The following is a 23,042-nucleotide window of genomic DNA, read 5'->3' as shown; positions in this document are numbered from 1 at the left end:
ATCATACGGATGACCAAAGACCAAAAAATTCTACCAATGAATTAGATATCAGATATCAACAAGAACACTCAAAAAGAAAAGAGAAGTGGAAGATTTGGTAGATCTATTCATAAACATTCCAAATTAAAAGATTTCATCTATGATTAGTAATATTATGAATACATCCCAGTATGTTCCATTCAAGTACGTACAGACATGAGTTCGAGAAAATTTGTAGCATGTGCTCTTCCTTAGCATTCTATACATCAAAGTTATTGGTTGATCTATTATACATATCTTAAGATACAATACAAGTTTCACTGTTCAATCATATTAACAAGGGGGGATAGGTGGAACATTAAGGTATTCTATGCTGGGAGACTGAGGAGATAAGAAGAGTGATGCTTTACTTATGAATGTGTTATGTTGCTTTCAAATAAATAAAGGGATTGGAAGGAGAAGTGGAGTGAGGATCCATCTTTACACAGACCCAGAGAGCTACTGTCACAATGTAAACAACATGCATACATGAACTGCCCCAGTTCTTGCTCTCCATCTCCATCCCACCCTTCCAGCACTACTTGACCCTACCCGGCAGACACCTCTCCCATACCTTAGCCACCAGGCAGGTAGTAGCATCAGACCTTGAGGCTTTGTTTCAATGCACTCTTCCAGTACAGTTTCAGGTCCCAGGATTGCCACCAAATTATATTGTGTCAAAAGGACCACAGCACGACACAGCAATACGTTTAAAACGCTAATTTATTCAGATTGCCTGAAGAGTCAGCACACAGCGTTCTCGTCAGCAGCTGTTCCAGATTCCAACTTCCCAATGTACCATGCAGTCTGCAATGTTCCCCAAAAGATGTTGCAACGGAACATACATCTTAAATGGCAACATACACTCCTACATAAACATGCAACACTTATCCATTCCATTCACTCTCTTACATCAACTTACAGTGAGAGGGCATCTGCTTAATGCCAGTATCAATCATTTTCTGAGATTGCCATGCAAGCCCAAATACTTACAGCTTTACTAACGGCCATTCTTAGTTCAGCAATTCCTCCAAATCTGCTGGCGAGAGCTTTGGATACTGGCACATAAGCCATCGGAATGACTTCAATTGGAATGCCTTTCTTCCATTGTTCTCCAAAATTCTTGGAATCTTTCCTGGGGAAAAAAGGAATTGTGTTTTCATTTTTATAGGAATAGGAAATGTTTTTCAGTTGTACAGTACATTCTCAGTTTGTAGTCAGCAATTTTTTGATATACTTACCATATTTTAAGAAGCCTGCCTTGAACTACGTCAAAAGCATTGCCTGTACAGATGAAGTTAGAGCAGTCCCTTGTACAGAAGTCATAGGTTTAAAGAACACAATAAATTAAATGTTATGCTCTCATTAAGGACTTTTGCATACATTATAAAAAGTAGAATGGCAGCTGATTTATCTGGAAGATGAACTTTGACTATTCAGTCTGCAGTCTCAGAAAAGCTTTGCAACAATACTGTTCCTGAATGTTCTTTCGTATTTCATGATTTCACTCTGCCCCTATATCTATTGAACTTCACACCGCAGAATATAGCAAAGTCTACAAATACTAATTTGAAGAGTTTGACCTTAATTCCCAATTTTCTAATATTCTATGGAAAGCAATCAGCGGATGCATTATGTAAAAAGCCCTGGGGCACTTTAATTTTACAGAAAGGGTCGCAGACATTTGTGAGGCCCTTTCCGTAATACAGATAGCGCCAGCACTATCACCAGAGGATGTTCACTCATTTACATGGGAGTGTGGCACCATGCAAATAAGGGAACCCCTTTGCCTCTGCACCCATAATGTAGGCGCAGAAGCAAAGAAGCTGTCAAGAGGCGCACTGACAGTGCCCCTTGATTACAGTCCTCTGGAGGAGGGAAGGGGAACCTATGGCACCACCCCAGACATCACCTTGCAGGCGGGTGCAATCACTCACTGCACTGACCTGCACAGTGAAACACAGAGCTGCTGCTTCGAAACCGCGTAGTTTTTCACTTTAAGTCACTCCCCCCAGGGCGGCTCAAGTTCGCAGCTGCCCTGGGGGCAGTGCACTTAAACTAATACGGCACATTCTCCTTGTTTGTGTTGGGCGCACCTTTCAAAAGCTGCGCCTGGCACAAACAAGGAGAACGCACTGCATTGTATAATATGGCCCCAGAGGTTTCCCATAGTATAAAAATGCTATATTAAACTAAAGAAAATTTAATTATAAACAAATATTAACTAATGAGCAGGTAAACATCAGAAGCGTAGTATTTCTTCAAGCAACATACTCATCTGGTTCCAATGGATCTCTGATGCGTTACTGGACTATACTCATTTTGAACTCCCTTCTAATCTAGACTGATTTCAAACACGTGCCAATGGCTCACTAGCCTGGTGCCAAAGCCCTGAGGCACCAATTCCCAACATTATTAAACTTGTCATCAGCTATGGTAAAACAGAGTCGAATTATCTGGTTCAAAGCCATATATTTATTTACAATGAGATCACAAAAGGAACCAACAAATATTTAAGTGTGAGAGCTATCCCATGTTAGATCATCTTACAAAACGATATGACATTACAAATTAACTGAATAGTCAGAAGCTGTTTTTATGTACAAGGATGAACCTTTCCGGATCCATGGAAACTCATCAATGAAAGAGGCATGCTACGTCATTGGCTCATGCTCCTTGTTGGGTATGTGTGGGGTGCATCACCCAATGGGCTACTTGTGGAGCACTTGTAGGAGAACTTGCATTATGTGTTCATGGATCACAAAGACCCAATGGGTGACCTTTTGTAAAAATCAATCTTTCAAAGGAAAGAGTGATAATAGATCTGGCCAAGTGAAGTAAGATTGTACATGGATAACCATAACCAATATTTTAATTATTTATTAGCTGGTAGTGGATTCAATGATAAGTTCAGAAAATAAATGGGACTCGCAGGACATAATTATCCAAACAGTCACAGGGAAGTGGTGGACAGGTTCCTGCCCTAAAGTAGACCCGTAGCCGCTGTAGCAAATATTGATGCGTAAACATCTGTAACTGTTTTTAATGTAATTTGAATAATAATGAACAAAAGAGTATGTTTTAGTATGGATTACATTCTTTTTCATGTACACAAGGCTTGTGGAGAGATTATAAACAGTTTAACAAAGTGGAGCCTCTCCATGTGAACAATGCCACAGCAGTAATGGAAATGTGTCATCCTGGGCAATGTGGTGTGACCAACCAGCACAAAAGTTAATCTTCCGTGTTAGTGCCTTTTTTGGAGGAAAATAGGAAAAGCAATATATTCTCATATTTATGCCTCCCCGGAAGTATATTTAAGCCCTGGCCGTAGCATCATGTTAAGATTATAGTAAATGTGATACCTCAGTGCGACAAATCATGCCTTAGCAGAAGCTTCTCTCCTTCCATGTGCACCAGGTAGGATCACAGTATTTGTTATATTCTTAATTCATACCATACATCGTTCTTGATCGTAATGCAGGTTCTAACTAATGTAGAGAAAAACAGAGATAACAAAATGCAGTACTTTCAAAACACTGAAGTAGCTAACCAAGGCGGTAGAGATCTCGGAGACCAGAGCACAACAAATAAAAGTGGTTATCCATCCATCTGCATCAATAGCCCTGTCCTCCACTACCACACCTGCCGAATGTTCTAGAACAGGTAGTCAGATTTCAACTGCAAGCCAAAGCACTGTGAGCTTCTTGATGAAACTCAAGCTTTTTTACCACCTTTCCAACAGAGTGTAAAGCCAGAAGTTACGTACCTGTAGTCAGCAATGACGATGAAAGATTTGGCGCAGCCAGCGACTATCTTCTCTTGTGCCAAACAACCTCTAGAAAGCAAACGTAAAGACAAGCAGCAGTTACTCGAGGGAAAACAGATTAACCTACCGCCTGCTAGAAATGGCAGCAGGGCAACCTAGGACTTAAGCGTCATATTCTAGTGATAAAACTGCACAAAAGTATTAGGGAGTAAGATATCAACGAGAATCTGCCTCTTTTTACACTCCCACTGTTGTAGGAGTAAATCTGGATCCCAGCAGCAAGGTGTCACATACAGGAACTCTGTAACAGCTTCTTTTCAATGAGACCTTTTCACCCCGCAGGAAACTTCCTACCCCCTGTACCTACGCGTCTCCACCCTTTAAGTGCAACAGTTGCAAGTGCAGAGTCAATTTCCACCAGCATACTTCATTAACAAGGATCTAACAGCAATTGTGGGAATTATACGAGACAAATTCATCTTCATGTTTAACACTCACATTCTTTATTTATTTCGATATTAAAGGTACACCAGGGGCTCATCTGTAACCGGGTGCTTGGCAGTTCCAAATGGGAATAAGGATGGCATCGAGATGGGTGGGTGGGGCTGAGCCACTAGCAATAATCCAAACAGCGAACATAATATAGGCGACAACTAATGTGATGTTCAAAAGAGGATCCTGTTTATTTCTGGAAGAAGGAATAAGTTAGGTCAGAGTTAATGGCCAGGGGAGCCAAAAAGATTAAAAAAACAAAGCAGAGAATACCATAATTGTTTTTTGAGTTGGCAGACTCACTGAAGGATGTTACGATGGGTATTGTCTGAGCAGGTGGGCATTCACTAGATTCTCGAAAGTAGTGAGTGTGGTCAGAGTTCTCAGCTAAGAGGTCAGAGTGTTGCAGACCAAGGAGGCTGCACAAGAGGACTGGTTTGTGCTGTTGTAGTTGTGATCTGGGAATTTCTAGACGAAGGCCTTGGTGACTTCTTAGACAACTGACCAACCCCCCCCCCCCACCTGCCCCCTTTGGACCCTCTTGATAGTGAAAAAGAACAGTAAGAGATGGTAGGGTACTTTCATGGCTGGCCTTGCGCATAAGCACATTTTAGATTCTGGCAGTAATTGGCGGTCAATGCAGATCACAGGCTATCAAAGTAATATGGCCACATTTCCTTGCAGAGTGGACTAACCTAGCAGCTGAGGGCAGTACAATGGATTCATTTCTACCAATGCATTTTCAATATCAAATCTCGATAAAAGAGAATGGGCAGCTATTTCTAATAAGTCAGAGGGAATATTTTTATGCATGGAAAGGAGAGATTGCAGCTCTCGCCATCTGTTGATATATGGGCTTGAGTGAGGTATGAATTAAGTGTGAAACCGAAGTATGAGGCTAACAGAATAGGCATGGTTGCAAATCCTTCCTGCTTTATGTGTCCCAGAGCGTCATATCCAATCTGCTTTTGGTTGACATTGAGAGGAGGAAAAATTCAGTTTTCTGGGAGTTTAGAAGGAGGACTTCCTGTTGCATCCAATTTTATGATTGTGTTAGAGCATTTCTAAGGATAGTAATGTCATCGACTGTTGAGGGTCTTAGGTGCACTGGGTGTCGACTGCATAATGTGCAAGGGCTACACCAGAGTTATGTAGGATCAGGATTTAAGGCACGAGAATTGATCTAATGGAACTGTGCATCTTATGTTGGCAATACTCAAAGTATGATCGCTAACCTTCCTACTTGGGATCACAGTAAGGAAGGTGTAGATATCTCCAGATATCTTTTGTAGTCAACTGTACCGAAGGCTGCCAAATAGTCTAATAGAATGATTAAGTATGAGTTGCTTTTGTCTCGGGTATGGTGTACATCTAGTACCTTTAATATTACAGTTTCAATGTCAAGGTCTGGGTTGAGATTGGAAGCCTGGTCACTGGCCAAAAAGTGCTCTTCAGGTATGTTAGAATTGAATTGATTTGCCATTATTATTTTTCATTCTTCCCAAACCTTGATAGGTTGGACACTGGAGGGAAGTCAGAAGTCAAGATGCAATCGAGACTGGGTTTTAGGTCAAGCGTGCAAGCGCTTTTGACCTGTTGTAAGTCTTGCAGGCTTTTAACCACGCCCATCACTTTCACTCATTTGTGGGATTGCCTTTTAAAATACCTTTGTTATCATTGGTAAATGCTTTATGTTTGTCCCTCCTTGGGGAGGTTTTGTTAGCGCCTTGCAGGCTGCCCCTGTTACATGGATAATTGCACAATTTGACTGTGAGACAACTTCGTCTTTTTGCGTCCCTCCCTCGTGCTCATGGTGACCATGGCGCTTTGAATGGGCTCACTTATGTCAACTGTTTTACTTTTCCTTTTCAATTTAAGTAGCAAGAAAAATCCAGTTCGGAATGTACAATGCTAATCGCTCTAACTCGAGCAAACGCGAGACCCATTGCAGTGCACATGCTTGTTTGATGATGGGGTGATCTGGTCCGTCTTCAGGGGTGCCAGGGATATGCCTAGAGGACATGCGGAATTAGGCCTACTTTAATTATACCAACTGACATTCCACCTCCTCAGCAGTGGAGCTTAATTAAACAGCCCTCAAGCTGTAAATTGCGAAATGTATGTGGGGAGAGGGCAGGAGGAGCACTTGGGGTGCAGGGGGACCTGCCCTCACAATCCCTCCTCCTCCCTCCACAGGCAATCACCGTGGGGCAAACGCAGCGCTTCGAGTGTGTCGCTGTTTGTCCCGCTGTGAAATGCTTGCAAATCTGCCTTGAGCAAGTGATTTATTAACCAGATAGTCCTAAGTGTGTTTGTAGACGGTGAAAGAGTCCTCAATTATTTTTGCTGGAATTGGGTTACAGAAACAGTAGATATTAGAATTCTGATAGTCTTGGCTAGTTAATCTGGACTTGTGATCTTAAAGGAGTATCGTACATGTGCAAAGTTAGTAGGGGATACTGAGGAATTTTTGTTATTTCAAAATTGTCCTTAATCACATGTAGGTACCCTGTGAAGTAACTCTTCGCATTTTTTGGGTGACAAGTGTCTGAGAAGTCTATTTTGCAGGGCGAACATTATCTAAAGACGCAGAATAAAGATATTGTGGCATTAGTGGAAAATTCCATTCTCGGACAGGAGTGTATTTATATTGTTTTCTTACCTTGGATTCCTGTGGCACCAAAGTAAGCATGGGTGGTTTAATGGTGCCCTCTGCTGGCCAGTTATAGTAATACAGTACACCGTTTCAAAACTGTGGCAACACCTCTTTACAGACACATTTCATTCAAACTACAATAAGTAGCTCATTATATTGAAAGTAAGTAAATGTCCGTTTTGTTTTACTTTGAGCTGAAAGGTGGAATTTTTCCCTACGGGTCACTGGTTATTGAGTGAAGAGACAACTGCACACTCCATACTAAAGCTAAAACTATCTGTTAGACCTGTAAGCCCTTGGTGTGGTTTCCCGTGTCTTTTGGCTTCGGACCTCGTTTAGGGTCGAGCCTGCGAATGCATGCGCTTGCACATGAGTCTCGCATGCAAGACACTGTTGTGTTCAGTAGAGGGCTTGGAGCCTGCCTGTCGCTCACCATTTGTTGGTTTCTGGGGCACTCTTCTTTACAGCCTCGTAATACGTTGATTTCAACTTAGTGTTTGTCCACTGTCTCTGAAGTGATGGAGGTACTATTGCTTTCTAGCTTCCAGTGCCCCGCAAACAAAAGGCTTCTGACTGGCAAAAACGTGCCCAGCAGGACGAACAAAATTGCAGTTTTTTTTTAAAGCTAACTTTATTTTAATTGTTAAGCCGTCTTTTCTCAGTTTCCATTTAATTTTAGTTTTTTGCTCGTGGGCACTGTTGTCAAAAGATGACAATTAACTTGTTCCAAATGTGTGAGACCTATTCCATTACAAATGCTTGTTTTTATCTCATGCTGAATTTCTTTTTTGCTGGCTTTAGGTCTCTAGGCACTTTCCCACGGCTGATCAGTGCTAATGTGCAAGTGCTCTCTGTCTAAATTGTATTGGTAAATGGTTTATCCATGACTGGCATATTTGATTTAGTAGTAAGACACTAGTATAGTGCACGAGGTGTGCCTAGAGCCTGTAAATCAAATTCTACTAGTGGGCATGCAGCACTGATTGTGCCACCCACGAGTAGCCCTGTAAACATGTCTCATGCCTGCCATTGCAGTGTCTGTGTGCAGTTTCAAAATGCCAGTTCGACCTGGCAAGTGCACCCACTTGCCAGGCCGAACCCTTTCCTTTTACTACATGAAAGTCATCCCTATGTTGGGCCCAGGGCAGCTCCTTGGGCAGTGTGCAGTGTATTTAAAATGAAGGACATGTGCTGGTGTGTTTTACATTCCTGGTAGAAAAATACTGCTAAATTTGTTTTTCAGTATTGCAAGGCCTCTCTCTCCCACAGGATAAGATGGGGATTGCCTTGAAATATATTTCAATCATAATTTCCCATTGGGAACAGTTACAAATATGGGTTTTGGGGTCTCTGAACTCACAAATTAAACATCCAATTTAAAAAACCACCTTCACCAAAAGATGTAAATTTGAAAATGCCACTTTATGAAAGTGGGCATTTGCCTGCTTAATCATTCTGTGCCTCTGTCTGTCTGTGGACTACTTCTATGGATCAGGATGACAGGCTTTGTGAATTCACTCTACACAGTCACACAAAGGGAGCGGAGGTGTGCCCTGCATATCCCAATGGGTCTTCCTGAGCTAGAGTGGTGGGAGGAGCCGACACTTGCATCTGAATAGGGCTGTGTCTGTGCTTGCACAAAGGAGTCTCCAAGGTGCCCCCCCAACCACGGAGTGTGTCTGGAGCCAGGGCAGGAAAGGCAGGTTATTGTGCACTACAAAGACTTTTCTTTAAAGTTTGCCTACTTCAAAGGCAGAAATGGGTATAAGTACTGGACCTCTGATTCCACAAAGTTAGAACACTTCTGCACTGAGGACATTCTGCCAGGAAGAAGAGCTGGATGCTGTGGGAAAGACTGCCACTCTGCCTGTTGCTTTGCTGTGCTGCCCTGCTGCTTACGGCTTCTATCCTGGGTGTGAAAGGACTAGACTTTGCTTTCCACATCATGCTTCCAAAGGTTCTCAAAGGGCTGGTGCTGAGCTTGCCTCCTGTTAAGAAGTCTCTGGGACATTAAAGACTTCCTCTCCCAGCATCTGGGCCCTCTTGCTGAGGGTGGTGCCAAGAACCTCACATTGCTTTAGTAAAACTGACTGTCTAGTCATACAAAGGGGTAGGATACTATTTTGGAAACCTAAAAAGTAAAATGATCAATGCTGCTGTGGAGATAACCCGGGAAGGCCGCAGTTTGAACTTTTCATTTGACAACTGAATGGCTTAATATGATTGTATAAATAATAAATTCAATTATGCTTTTTAGGAGATGCAGGGACAATTTGCTTTGCCCACTTTTTTTTTTTTTTTTAAACAAATACTTCAGTCACAGGCATACACATTTGTCAATGATATGTGTTTAGGTGCACAGACAAGGCATATCATTTTAATCCAAAGGTGCTAAAAATTGTTTTCACTTTCCTGCTTATACAAAGAATGCCAGTTTTCCCTCCAGATCTTTTTTTAAGAAATTATAAAGGCACTTCAAATGAAAATCACTTGGCAGCCAATGAGATGATCTGGTTTTATGGTCTGTACTTTCACTGTTGATTTAACAACATCAGAATGAACATGTCACACATTAATAATCTACAACTGTCAAAAAGTCTCTTCTTCTGTGACACCTTCTGCCAGTTCTGGCTATATACCCAACAGTATAATGCATTGTGGTACTAGCAGTTTTACGTCACAATATGCAAAAAGATATTGGAAAAGGCCATGCTCAGGACTGGCAGAAGATGTTCAATACGACAGTTACTTTTCAGCTACAGCAGACCAAGTTAGTAGCCCGCTTAACTGATTTAAAGGTTACATGACCTTCTGACGCTACGCTGGTGTCAGACCTTCAAAGTATCTACGGTCTCTCAGATGCTGATGTCCTGGCTATTTCAAGCTACACCGTCAGGCCTGGAGACAGTAAAGTACACACATGGAAGGGGGCGGAGCATGCAGCTGGGAGGAGACAAAGGAGGCTGGAAGCCCAAACAGGATACAGCAGCATGCTGCAGAAAGGAAAAACTGTATTGCTTGACAGCAGGGCTAGCAGGTATAGCTACCCAAATCATAGAGGTCTATAAAACCCAAACAATGCAGAAAGCTGGCTGACCTGAGGCCCAGGTTCCAATGGGTGAAACTCAGCACAGCATCTTGGCGTGTCACAGTGAGGTTAGCAGAAAGTTCACCTGCAGGTCACAATTGTGGTAACAGATTGATGCTGACAAGTTGTAACCTGATTTGCTTCCAATGAAGGCCCCAACAGTATACAGAGCACGGAAAACAGCTGCCCCCTCCTTCACAGATTTTCCCTCCCACACTCAACATTCTAAATGACATCATAATATGCCTGTAGGATTACGGTGACATACAGAGGTATGGGTTGGCAGCTGGGACAATATTCATACAATTACATTTCACTAACATACATCAAAACACGCCCTCAACCCCAATAAAATTCGAAAGACCATCTAAGAAAACCAACCCTGGGAACATATCTATATATATATATTTTATTTTTTTTAAACAAAACATGTAAAACAAAAAAATAAAATGATCAACATTGAGTTATGCAAGTAAACCGGAATTTAACTAAGCAGAACGTGAATTTTCATCAAAACATTAAATTCCAAAACATTAAATTTTTAGAGAGAACAATATCACTTATCTAATATTTGCATACATACTCTCTGAATTTTATAGGTTCTGTGATTCTTCTTACCATCCTTCCCAACCTCACATGGTTCTCAAAAACTGAGATAGGGAATTGATTTCCTGCCTGTTGGTTATTTTCCAATAATTCCATTCTTTCACATTCATTACCCACTTCACTTCCACCCCTCACATTGCCACCTGACTTTTTGAAACTCCTGCTCATCCCACACCAAATCGTTTACATTAAAACCTTTGGTGAATAACTGATTCCTTATCTCTTTTTGCACCTTTGTATTTAGAGATGCGACTCAGATGCAACACCTTGCCCTCAATTCAATGAAACTGAATTGCAAAATACTTTTACTACTTTTAATGGTTGCAGAAATCTTCCTTTACTTTTTTTTTTAAATACACCAGGTCTTTTTAACTCTTACCCAGTCCCCTACTTGCACACTCACATTTTTACAGTTGTGTTTATCACAATAACATCTGCACTTCTTTTTAGCTTCAGACAGTTTCCTTTTTACCTCTGAAGGTGTCCATACATTAATCCTAGATTTTGGCAACCATCCCACATTATACTTCATGACAGGAGTGCAACCTCTCATTACTTTAAATGGACTGTACCCCATGGACCCGCACTGTGTCACCCTATAAGCCACGCAGTACGCCACACTTCCTTTATCCAAGGCAAATTAGCTTTTTTAGCCAATTGTTCAGTGTTTCTTAGCACTCAATTAAAGTGCTCAATGGCACCATTTCCAACAGGATAATAAATGGAGGTGGAATTGTATACATCATTCTTCTTTAAATATGAATGAAAACATCTAAAGTAAATTGAGGTCCGTTATCAGTGAGGATTAACTTGGGTAATCCTTCCCTCAAAAACATCTTAGCTAAAAAAAATACAAAAATAAAAATAAAAACTCACCACTGTCTGTGCTTCCAGTTTAGATACCACTTCAATATGCGGCCACTTGGCAAAATGGTCAATCAACACAATAATGTACTTGGACTCTCCTCCATTATGAACAAGACCTAGAATAACCAACCCTATTCTTTCTCAAGGCACCACTGAGCTTCTGATGGGACACAAAAGGGTATGAATGTGATTAGAGCCTTTTCTGAATCATTACATAACACACATTCTCTTTCTTTTCTTTTAATGGCAGCATCTAACCCTGGCTACCAGTACCTGCATTGCACTCGGTTTTTAGTTTTCGTTATGCCCAAATGGCCTTTGTGACATAAATTTAGCATTTCTTCTAATAAACGTTCTAGAAGGATCACCCTTTCACTGTGAAATACTTTATGAATCTCAGATTTTAGCTTATGTTTTCATTCCCAGAACACCCACAAACTTTCCTCCAGGATTTTTTTTTTTGCTAAGCCAACCTTCACTTACCACACACAAATATTCTGCATAACCTCATACTTATATATAGCCTCCTTACATTCAGTCTCATGTATACCACACACTTCTTCATCAATTTCAGACACACAACACTCCTCAAACTCATTTAAGTAACCGGATTAAAAAATCTGCAATCCTGTTCTTAAACCTTGGTACATAGCACTTCTCAGTTATAATCTACTAATTTGATGTACATGCGAGCCAATCTCGGAGACGCATTAAATAACCCTTGGTAGTCAAGACCTTAGTCAAAGGTTTATGGTCAATGCTAATAGTAACTTGTGAACCCCAAATGTGCACCCTAAAATGTTCCAACGCCCATACATATGCAAGTGGTACTTTCCCTCTGTGGGGGTTAGTAAGTGAGATTCAAATTCAATAACACTTTTGTTTCTTTCCTTATCCACTTGTGTTAACACAGCACCTAATCCTATACAACTAGCATCTGTTGTTACTATACTTCCTAACTTTGGGTCAAATTCTTGCAAGGCAGGTGCACTACAATTGTCATCTTTAATTACCTGAAATGGCTCCTGACCACAGGAAATCACATTTGTTTTTCAAAAGTTTTCTGATGGGAATGTTTTAACTGAAAATATCATCACATATTTGGAATAAAATTCTGCCATTCCTATGAATGCTCTTATCTCAACTTTATTTTTAGGTCTAGGTGCTTTCTTTATTGCTTCTACTGAAGAAGCTATGGGCTTTACAACCTTCCAACTTATTTCATGGCCAAGATATGTAACGCCATTCTTAGCAAATTCACATCTTGCATATTCTGCAGTTAAACCATGCTTTTTTAATACCTCAAGTGCTTGTTCGAGTCTAAAATCAAGTTCAACCTTGTTCCTATTACCAGGATGTCACCCTGAAAGGAATATTACTTTAACATCTTTGAATAACTTGAACATTAGTTGTTGAAACATTGCAGCTGCTGACGCCAGACCAAATGGTACTCTGACAAATTGAAAACAACCAAACGGCATGATGAACGTCATCAACCGGCGACTCCCCAGGTGCAATAGTACCTGTTAGTATGATGATGTTAAATCCATAGTGTTAAACCACCCAATGCACTTGGTAACAGATAACATTTCAGTAATCCTCGGAAGAGGAAATTAGTCAACCAAAATGTTTCTGTTGAAATCTCTTAAGTCTACACATGACCAGAGTTTTCCATTGGCACGTCTTTCTACCACCAATGGAGAAAACCCAATCAGATGATTCAACAGCCTCAATAATATTAGCTTATCCAATTCTTTAGAGTCTTCTTCTCCTATTGCCATGGGAATGCTTGACTGATGAACACATGGTACAGTGTCATCCTTTTAAAATTATCACATGTTGAAATCCCTTGAGTTCCCCTATGTTGCCTGAAAAAACCCCGGGAAATGAATCCAAAACCGGCACGTCTCTAACTCATTCTGAACCACCATCACAGGATCAGGACTGTTGGTGTAGGATGTTGGCTCTGTATGCACTATTTCAAAGTAAGGTATAGTATACACAGAGTCCAAGGGTTCCCCTTAGAGGTAAGATAGTGGTAAATAGAGATAATTCTAATGCTCTATTTTGTGGTAGTGTGGTCGAGCAGTAGGCTTATCAAAGGAGTAGTGTTAAGCATTTGTTCTACACACACAGGCAATAAATGAGGAACACACACTCAGAGACAATTCCAGGCCAATAGGTTTTTGTATATAAAAATATCTTTTCTTAGTTTATTTTAAGAACCACAGGTTCAAGATTTACATGTAATACTTCAAATGAAAGGTATTGCAGGTAGGTACTTTAGGAACTTTGAATTAGCAAAATAGCATATACAGTTTTCACATAAATCACATATAGCTATTTTAAATAAAACTAGACAGTGTAATTTTCAACAGTTCCTGGGGGGAGTAAGAGTTTGTTAGTTTTCGCAGGCAAGTAAACCACCTACGGGGTTCAAGTTTGGGTCCAAGGTAGCCCACCGTTGGGGGTTCAGAGCAACCCCAAAGTTACCACACCAGCAGCTCAGGGCCAGTCAGGTGCAGAGGTCAAAGTGGTGCCCAAAACCCATAGGCTTCAATGGAGAAGGGGGTGCCCCGGTTCCAGTCTGCCGGCTTAGACACTGTAGGGGCACAGTGCTCATGCACTGGTGCCCTCACCTATGGTATAGTGCACCCTGCCTAAGGGCTGTAAGGCCTGCTAGAGGGGTGACTTATCTATACCCATAGGCAGTGTGAGTTTGACATGGCACCCTGAGGGGAGTGCCATGTAGACTTAGTCGTTTTATCCCCACTAGAACACACAAGCTGGCAAGCAGTGTGTCTGTGCTGAGTGAGGGGTCATAAGACATGCTGCAGCCCTTAGAGACCTTCCCTGGCATCAGGGCCCTTGGTACCAGGGGTACCAGTTACAAGGGACTTACCTGGATGCCAGGGTGTGCCAATTGTGGAAAGAAAAGTACAGGTTAGGGAAAGAACACTGGTGCTGGGGCCTGGTTAGTAGGCCTCAGCACACTGTCAAATCGAAACTTAGCATCAGCAAAGGCAAAAAGTCAGGGGGTAACCAATGCCAAGGAGGCATTTCCTTACAGTTGGGATTCAAAATAATACCAAGATCACCCTGGTTCCACTATCCTAATACCTACAGACCTGTTTCAGCAATATACAGCTTGCACTCAGCTTTACAATTCTTGAATTCAGACAGTAATTCTCTATACCCTAATAGTACAATGGGTTCTCCAGTAAAACTTTTGGGAGAAATGTCAGAAGATTCTAATTTTTCTCCTTCAACTGGGACAAATTACTTCCATACACTCTCACCTGCCAAGGTATACGGTGACCCTGAGTGCGCAGTATTTGTAATTACGACACCTCCTATATTTACTTCCGTTGGACCTGGCCCTTTTTTGCAGGGTCATCCCCAATCTTTTTGCCTCCTTCCTCCTATTTTTTCTGACCAGTTTTTGTTGGCTTTAGACCAGAGCTAAAGTGCATATGCTCTCTGTGTAAATTGTATTGGTGATTGGTTTATCCCAGATTGGCATATTTGATGTACTAGTAAGTCCCTAGTAAAGTGCATTGGTGGTGCCCAGAGCCTGTAAATCAACTGCTACTAGTGGGCCTGCACCATTGGTTGTGCCACCCACATTTGTAGCCCTGTAAACATGGCTCAGACCTGCCACTTCAGCGTCTTTAGATGCAGTTTTAAACTGGCAATTCGACCTTGCAAGTGTACCCACTTGCCAGGCTCAAACTTTCTCTTTATTATACATGTAAGGCAACCCTAAGGTAGACCATAGGTAGCCCCATGGGCAAGGTGCAGTATATGTTAAAGGTGGGACACGTACTGTTGTGTCCTAACAGTGAAATACAGCCAAATTTGTGTTTCGCTGTGCAAGGCCTATCGCTCTCATAGGTTAACGTGGGGGCTGCCTTTAAATATTATTAAAGTACAGATTCCCTTTGAGAGCTGATAGAAATATGGAGTTTGGTGTCTCTGAACTCACAATTTAAAATACATCTGTTATTGAAGCTGGTTTTTAGATTGTTAGTTTGAAAATGCCACTTTTAGAAAGTAAGTATTTTCTTGCTTTAATCATTCTGTGACTCTGTCTCTTTGTAGATTGTCTGTCAGGGTCAGACTGACAGTTGGACTTTTTGTGAATCTCCTCTAGATAGTGACACAAAGGGATCTTGGGTGTAGCCTGCATATCCAGTGGGAAGGGGAGGGGGAGTTGTCACTTACACCTGAATGGACTGTGCCTGCCCTCTCACAATGCAGTCTCCAAACCTCTGGTGCGTGTCTGGTGCCTGGCACGGGCAAGTCAGGATATTGTGAACAACAGAGTTTCCTTTGAAGCCTGCCTACTTTAAAGGCATAATGGGGTACAAGAATTGGACCTAAAACCCCGGACTTTAGATCACTTCTGGAACCATGAGGAACCTCTGCCAATGAGAAGAGCTGAGAAGTGCTGTCCCTGCCTGTGACTGTGCTTTGTTGGGCTATCCTGCAGCTGCTGCTTCTGCCTGTGAAAAGGGACAAAGACCAGACTTTGTTGAGCATTCCTGCTTGAAGAAGAATCTCCAAGGGCTTGAACTGAGCTTAGCTCCTGTTTCGAAGTCTCAGGGCATTCAAAGACTTCCTCTGGCAAATCCTGGACTCTCTGCTGAGACTCCGGCCCTGCCAAATGGTGCCCTATCCAGTCCCTGCGCCCTTGAAAGGTGAAGTTGGCAGAACAAGGACTGAAATCAACACACAGAATGCCATGCAGGAAAATGTTCGACGCACCATCTGCAACGCAGCAGATAAACAAAGGGCCACCAGTTTTGTGGCTGAAATCGACGCTCACCCTGCATCGCGGCTGTGAGACCGATGTATCACGGCTGGAGAAACGACACAACACCCGCTTGCCAGTGTTGCTTTATTTTTGACACAAACCAGGTACTTTGTGTAAAATCAATGTTTGCATTGTTTTCTATGGAGTAAGACTCTTATTCTTTTGAAAATTCATATCTTGACTGTGTATTTTGGATTTTTGTTGTTTTGGTCTTGTTTGATTTAGATAAATATTACCTATTTTTCTAAACTGGTGTGGTGTTCATTTTGTAGTGTTTTCACTGTATTACTGTGTGTGCGTTGGTACAAATACTTTACAATTTGCTTCTTGGTTAAGCCTTCCTGCTAGTGCAAAGCTATCAAGGGAGTGAGTGTGGGTTAACCCTTTGCCCTGACTAGAATGAGGGCCCTCACTTGGAGCGAGGGTAACCTGACTGCCAACCAAAGACCCCATTTCTAACAACTTTGGATTTGGGTTTTTTCCTATCCCCACCTTTAACATCTAACACTTTGGGAGAAGTATCTACACTCAAGGCACACACATTAATTTCTTCGCTATCTGTTTCTTGTGACTACGATTCTGAATCCTCCTCTAACACCTTTATTGCAGCATTTTTGCTCTGCCTTTCCTCCTGCATACTTTCTGTAAATGCCCCAATATTCCACCTGCAGAACATTTCTGATTACGTGCAGGAAATGTTTTGTTATTGGACAAATGACCTGCAAATCCTCATCTATAACATTTCAACTATCTATTATAGTCTGACTGGTTTTCTTAAAGCTAGGTTTAGTTTGACTGGTTTTCCTTTTTCAAATACGTTCTGTTTTTTAGTTTGATTTGATTAACAATCTCTTAACCCTTATGCTGATTTTTACTCTCAGCGGTTTTCTTGTAGTCCATCAACACAGTTTCATCACACCTTTCTGCAAGTTTTACAATTTCTATGACTTCTTGTGATCGAGCTTCTCTTTTGGCCCAAAGATTGTCTTTATATTGATGCATTAGCAGCATGCATGACTATTTGGCCCCTAATTAATTTGTCATGTAATGGTCCAACCTGCAGGTTAAAGCTAGGCTTTTTAATGCAGAAATGTATTCCTCTACAGATTCTTCTTTCATGTGCTTACTGTGATAAAATGTGTACCAGTCTATTCCCACACAAACAGTTGGGGCATAAAACATATCCAAATCCACCCAAGCATTTAAAAAAAAAAATCTCCTTGGCCTGGCCCTCTAGGTTTTTTCGTAATACGATTGTACACTCTTAATCCCACTGCTCCTAAAGAGTTTAACAGTATTTTTTTCCTTTTTTTCTCAAGTGAAATCATTATCTGCATCAAGTGTAGATATGCAATTCAAAACATACTCCCTCCGTTCTTGCTATTTTAGTGAATTCTCCCCAGAAGAAGATACAAATAGCTGAGGTGGAGTTAGATTTAAAGAGTTTCTAAGTCATGTTTCACTACGTAACATGTATGTATATATGTGTATGTATGTATATATGTATATATGTGTATGTATGTATGTATATATATATATATATATGTGACTCAATGATCTCACCAAAGAACAAAAATATATTCCTTGTAAATAAATTTACCTTAGCTCCACAAATGTATCTAGGAAATAATATTGCTGCTGGATAAATGTTCCAAAAGAAAACTAGCTATTTTCCTCTGCGAACGTCAAATTTAGGTTAAATTAGACTGGTTTATCTTGCAGCCAGTAGGTGGCAGAAGTGCTAAAGAAATGTGTCCTCAAACAAACACCAGGCAGAAATTGACTTGTGGAAGTCGGAGGTGAGGAACGCCAAAGAAATGCTGCCTAGCAGTTCAGAGAATGAGACTTTACACGCGCTGAGGGAATGGCTTGAAACTGGCACTGCAGGGATTAGCCCAGGCTCTGGCAATTTAGATGGATGCTGCAAATTAAATGAAACAGCTGTTGAGACAGTTGTTCCGCATAGATTATTATTTCTTAAGAAATGTTTGAAAAAACAGCTCACTGTAATGCACGGTTCCGGAGAAGTAAATTACGTAGTACTCAGCGCTCTGACGGTGTTTCCGAAGCGCTTTAGTAGTAAAATCACTCTAGCAGTTGTTCCAGATGTGGCCAATGCAAAGGTTCTTGTGCTGGGGCCACTCGTCGCCGCAACAGTAGTAACAGATTGACGCTGAAAAGTTGTAACCTGATTTATTTCCAATCAAGGCCACAACAGTACACAGAGAGGAAAACAACTGCCTCCTCCAGCTCCTTCGCGGATTTCCTCTCCCCCTCTCCACACTCTAGATGACATCATAATAAGCCGGCAGGATTATGATGACAGAGTTATGGGTTGGCAGCTGGGACAATATTCATACAATTACATTTCAATACCTTACGTCAAAACATAAATGGCTCTCACAAGTCCCTTTTCACTACTCGTGTCCCTTTCTAGCCAACCTAGCCTGAGCAGAGGCAGATGTGCGAGGCACCTCCAGGCATATGTTACCGACAGGGGGAGGACGTCACGAAGCTGGTTTCCAAACAGAACATACCCCACTATATCACTCATTAGCAGGTTAAACAAAAACTTTATTCAGTCCAATTAAAAGACCAGAGAAGTACAATAAAATACATTACAGTACCACGATATCAAAGGTGGTTAAAATCTCCTGGATTTAACATGCTACGTGATAAAAAAATACAAATTCAACTTTAAAGCCCACCTGCACAGAAATACTAAATGATCTAATGACCAGAGCAAAAAACTAAGGAGACAGAAAAACACCTCGCTAAAGCACTCAAAAAGGGATAGCCAGGCTTGGCTCTGATGAACCGACTCATAAATTAGATATAGCAAAGAATTGTAACATAGTTTCTGAGGCAGAGAAACACGAAGCCAGGCGGTCATACGAGCACAGGCCGGTGTGTGGTTAATTTGGACCCTGCCGTGATACATGGGATTTAACAGTATGTTAGTCCAACCTGGCAGGGCTGCAGAATCCACAGATCAGAAGAGTGGGATGGATGGGCGATTGCACAAATGGAGAGGGGGTTCGTAGCACTGGGGTAGCTCTTGCGGATTGCAATTCCTGACTCGTGTATAGTGCCTAAACTCAGTATAAACTCACTATTTTGAAATATCGCACAATGGTTTCCACTGATGAGGTATAGAATCCCATGAAACTGCTGAAGCCCCCAACAAAGCACTTTATACCAGTGGTTCCCAACCTTTTGATTTCTGTGGACCCCCACTTCAACATTAATGGAACCCAGGGACCCCCACTGAATCATCATGGGAATCCGGGGACCCCCGCCTGAGTCATTACTGGAAGCTGGGGAACTAATTTGTCAATATTTTTGAATTTTCTAGGCTCTCGCGGACCCCCTGAGAAGGCTTCGCGGACCCCCAGGGGGCCCCGGACCACAGGTTGGGAACCACTGCTTTATACTGAAATCAACGCTCAAGTGACAAGAAGACTCCAGACCAGACAGATCTCAGTGGCCGGGATCACGCTCAAGCTCTGACTCCACACCCACATCACCACTACCTCAGAGAATTCCACTGGCTCCCAAAGTACCAATGGGCGCTCTTCAAACTCCTTAAACACACATATATAAAGCCTTACACGACAATGGCCAGAAGTACCCAAAACAACTCCACAAACTTAACAGTGCGTCTAGAAAGACAAAGTCCTACTCACAAGCACCCCCCCTCCACCAATCTAGATACACAGAACCAGATACCGCGGTCGTGCCATCTCCTACATCCCTCCCGAAGCCTTGACCGACCCGGCCCTGCCTCCTCCTCTGTTCTTGAATTCCATCAGGAAACTAAAGACCTGGGTCTTCCCTTAGCCCCGACTCTGGCTGAGCCCAGGACATGACACATAACAATTAACAAGGGCTGAAACGCTGACTGGCCTGTTGAAGGGAACAGAGAATCTTTCCATCTGCAGTTCCATAAAACTGCATCAATACATTAGCGCTGATTTAGCGCAACAACAGATGCCGTCTTTCCAATTTTGGAATTGTGTTCCTTCTGCTGGATAGCAATTTGTTTACCAAGCACTGCATCCTTACCATCCTGACCATATTGTGCATCACATTGCCCATTCACTGTCTTTGTAATAAAAACTCTTGATTTGTTACACTTAAATAAATCGTATGGGAACTATAAGACGAAGCCAGCTTTTACTGATAATGGAATTTGGTAACTCAAATGTTCCACATACTACCCCAAGTGATCAAATATAGATTAACCTTTCTTTTGTAACCAATCCTGCATTTACAAGATTTATACTCAAGTTCCATATAGGAATACATGGTTGCTCTCTGATGCCAACCTTAAAATAGAAAAAAAAAAACTTGTTTTACACAAAACATGCAGGTATCCTGCAATTTTACAATTCCCATCACATTTCATAGGGAGCCGATTTCAAATAAATAAACTGCTGCCAAAATAGGTTAGACGGTGAGGCTATTCCCTGGCTATGATTAATCTAGCGTGCACCACAACCACAAAAATGCATGATACTTCTCAGGACCGCAGGCCATTGACATTTGTGAGCCCAAGGAAAGTAAATATACCTCCTGTTTTCTGGCCATGAAATAATGGAGCAAATTCCTTCCATCGCTGGCTGTGGTATATTGCAAGGTGAACCTTGCTGTGCAATTAGTCATCTCATCCTGCATTGATTGCTGGAATTGGGTTATGTCATACCATCAAGAACACCAATAGCGCCCTTACTCTTCGTCTTCTTTTCTGGACAAGTGGTAAATGTATTCTGGGTAGGAAGTGTGCTATTTTCAAAAGCGATCATACAGCTCTTTAGTCCAGCAGCCCCCTTTTCTCACATTCCAAATTCTCCTGGAATACACCTTTGCAACTCTTTGTTGTGCCACTCATTTTTTTCTTAAGGTACCTAAACTTAAACACACTATTAGAGGCAGATCGTTCTCTTTCCAAGCTACGGAGATACTGACAGCAGAAGATGAACCCTTCAGGGTCAGAGGCCTTCTACCTGCGTCTCCTGCTGGGGCAGAGAGCTGCCTGAGGCAGAAGTAGAGCTCTGGACCAACCTACCTTTTTAGAGTCCTTCAAACACTACCCCTTATTCAGGAGAGGTCTGCCGACGTTTCCCTACATAAGCTGCTGGAAATATTGTGAGCATCAATAGTCGATCAAATGGATATACCAAGAAGCCAGTATAACATTAGAGCATTAGAGTGCTTAACAAATGCCTCCTTGATGTAAACCCTCATAAAAAATAAAACTAGGACCACAAAAGTATAACGTCATCTAGTCTTAGCTTAAACCACTAACCACTCAAAGAATACTTCTAATGTAAAACATGCATTAATACTCTTCTCTATAGGCAGAAATTGGCCACTCACAGGAAAACAAATGGCTGGAATTTACTAAGCTGTTACAGCAACTTCTGATTCTAACTTAGAACAAAAGTCCACATCAGCATATTTGGGCATCGCCACATTTTCACTGGGGGAAAATATAGTGCCTCTTTGAGGCCTTCTAACCACCGTTATTCAATATACTCAACACAATGGTACAGACACAGATTTGGTCATTACTACATTAAGAAAAGGCCATAATGACAGCACAAAAGAAATACCCACTATGCTGAAAACCGTGGACCATGGCGCAGCCCGATTTTAAGTAGGTATCGTTCTGAGCACGTCACTCCAATTCTGATTGTAATGAACTGGCTTGCCACATAGGACTTCTAGACTGCTTGCTTCACATAAAGGCCACCAACCTACTAGCTGCCAAGTGAACTATTTCATGTGGCCCTGCTGTGTGTGCTTGGACATCTACTCAAAATATATTTAACATGAGAGAAGCACTTTCTAAAAATGTGTACAATTTAAATGGGGTGGCCCACTGCCCACAAGCAACGCATGCACAACTCATGTTACACTATCATGTGCCTTCTCTCAATGCCAATAGGGTCTCCCCTTCGACCCAAGCCTGGTTTCTGCTTCACCAGCAACCTGAGTATTCCCTGCTCACTCTTACAGCCGCCTGGGCTGCATTACAAAATACATCAATGCCTGCTGCACAGCAATTTAGTAGTCTCCCCATTACTCAGCGGGCAAATAGTTTTATACAAAAATAAATGTTGTGAAGGTAAGGTTATATAGGCAAGTCAGCTACACATATATGTACTTTCAAGGTAAGAAAATATCATCAAGGTAAATGGAAAGGGCTGGAGACTTGAATTAGAGGTCATTGTAGGAAGTTGGCTCTGTATATACTATCTCAAAGTGAGAGATAGCGTGCACAGAGTCCAAGGGCTCCCCTTAGAGGTAAGATAGTGGCAAAAAGAGATAATCTAATGCTCTTATTTTGTGGTAGTGTGGTCGAGCAGTAGGCGTATCAGAGGGTAGTGTTAAGCATTTGTTGAACATACACACAGGCAATAAATGAGGAAAACACACTCAAAGACAATTCCAGGCCAATAGGTTTTTGTATAGAAAAATATATTTTCTTAGTTTATTTTAAGAACCACAGGTTCAAGATTTACAATCAAATTTAAATGAAAGGTACTTCACTCAGGTATCATAGGAACTTTGAATCAGCAAAATAGCATGTACAGTTTTGGCAAAAATGGCAATAAGCTATTTTAAAACTAGACAGTGCAAATTTCAACAGTTCCTGGGGGAGGTAAGTATTTGTTAGTTTTGCAGGTAAGTAAACCACCTACAGGGTTCAAAGTTGGGTCCAAGG

The 23,042-nt window shown here is 41.7% G+C and overlaps 1 protein-coding gene across 1 annotated transcript in view; it reads right to left on the bottom strand.

Annotated features, from left to right (window-relative positions):
- The window catches only part of RPIA (ribose 5-phosphate isomerase A), a 145,098-nt gene that overhangs the window by 50,280 nt on the left and 71,776 nt on the right, over positions 1-23,042 (bottom strand). The window contains exons 6-7 of the mRNA XM_069204603.1: positions 3,788-3,856; positions 1,012-1,153 (exon numbers count right to left, since the gene is read on the bottom strand). Of these exons, the coding sequence (XP_069060704.1) occupies positions 1,012-1,153; positions 3,788-3,856 (211 nt within the window). The remainder of the gene's footprint in view (positions 1-1,011; positions 1,154-3,787; positions 3,857-23,042) is intronic.

Source organism: Pleurodeles waltl, chromosome 1_2 (assembly GCF_031143425.1).
Source record: "Pleurodeles waltl isolate 20211129_DDA chromosome 1_2, aPleWal1.hap1.20221129, whole genome shotgun sequence".
Classification (NCBI taxonomy): domain Eukaryota; kingdom Metazoa; phylum Chordata; class Amphibia; order Caudata; family Salamandridae; genus Pleurodeles; species Pleurodeles waltl.
Note: the sequence above shows the minus strand (reverse complement) of the source record. Positions and strands in the feature narration are given on the sequence as shown.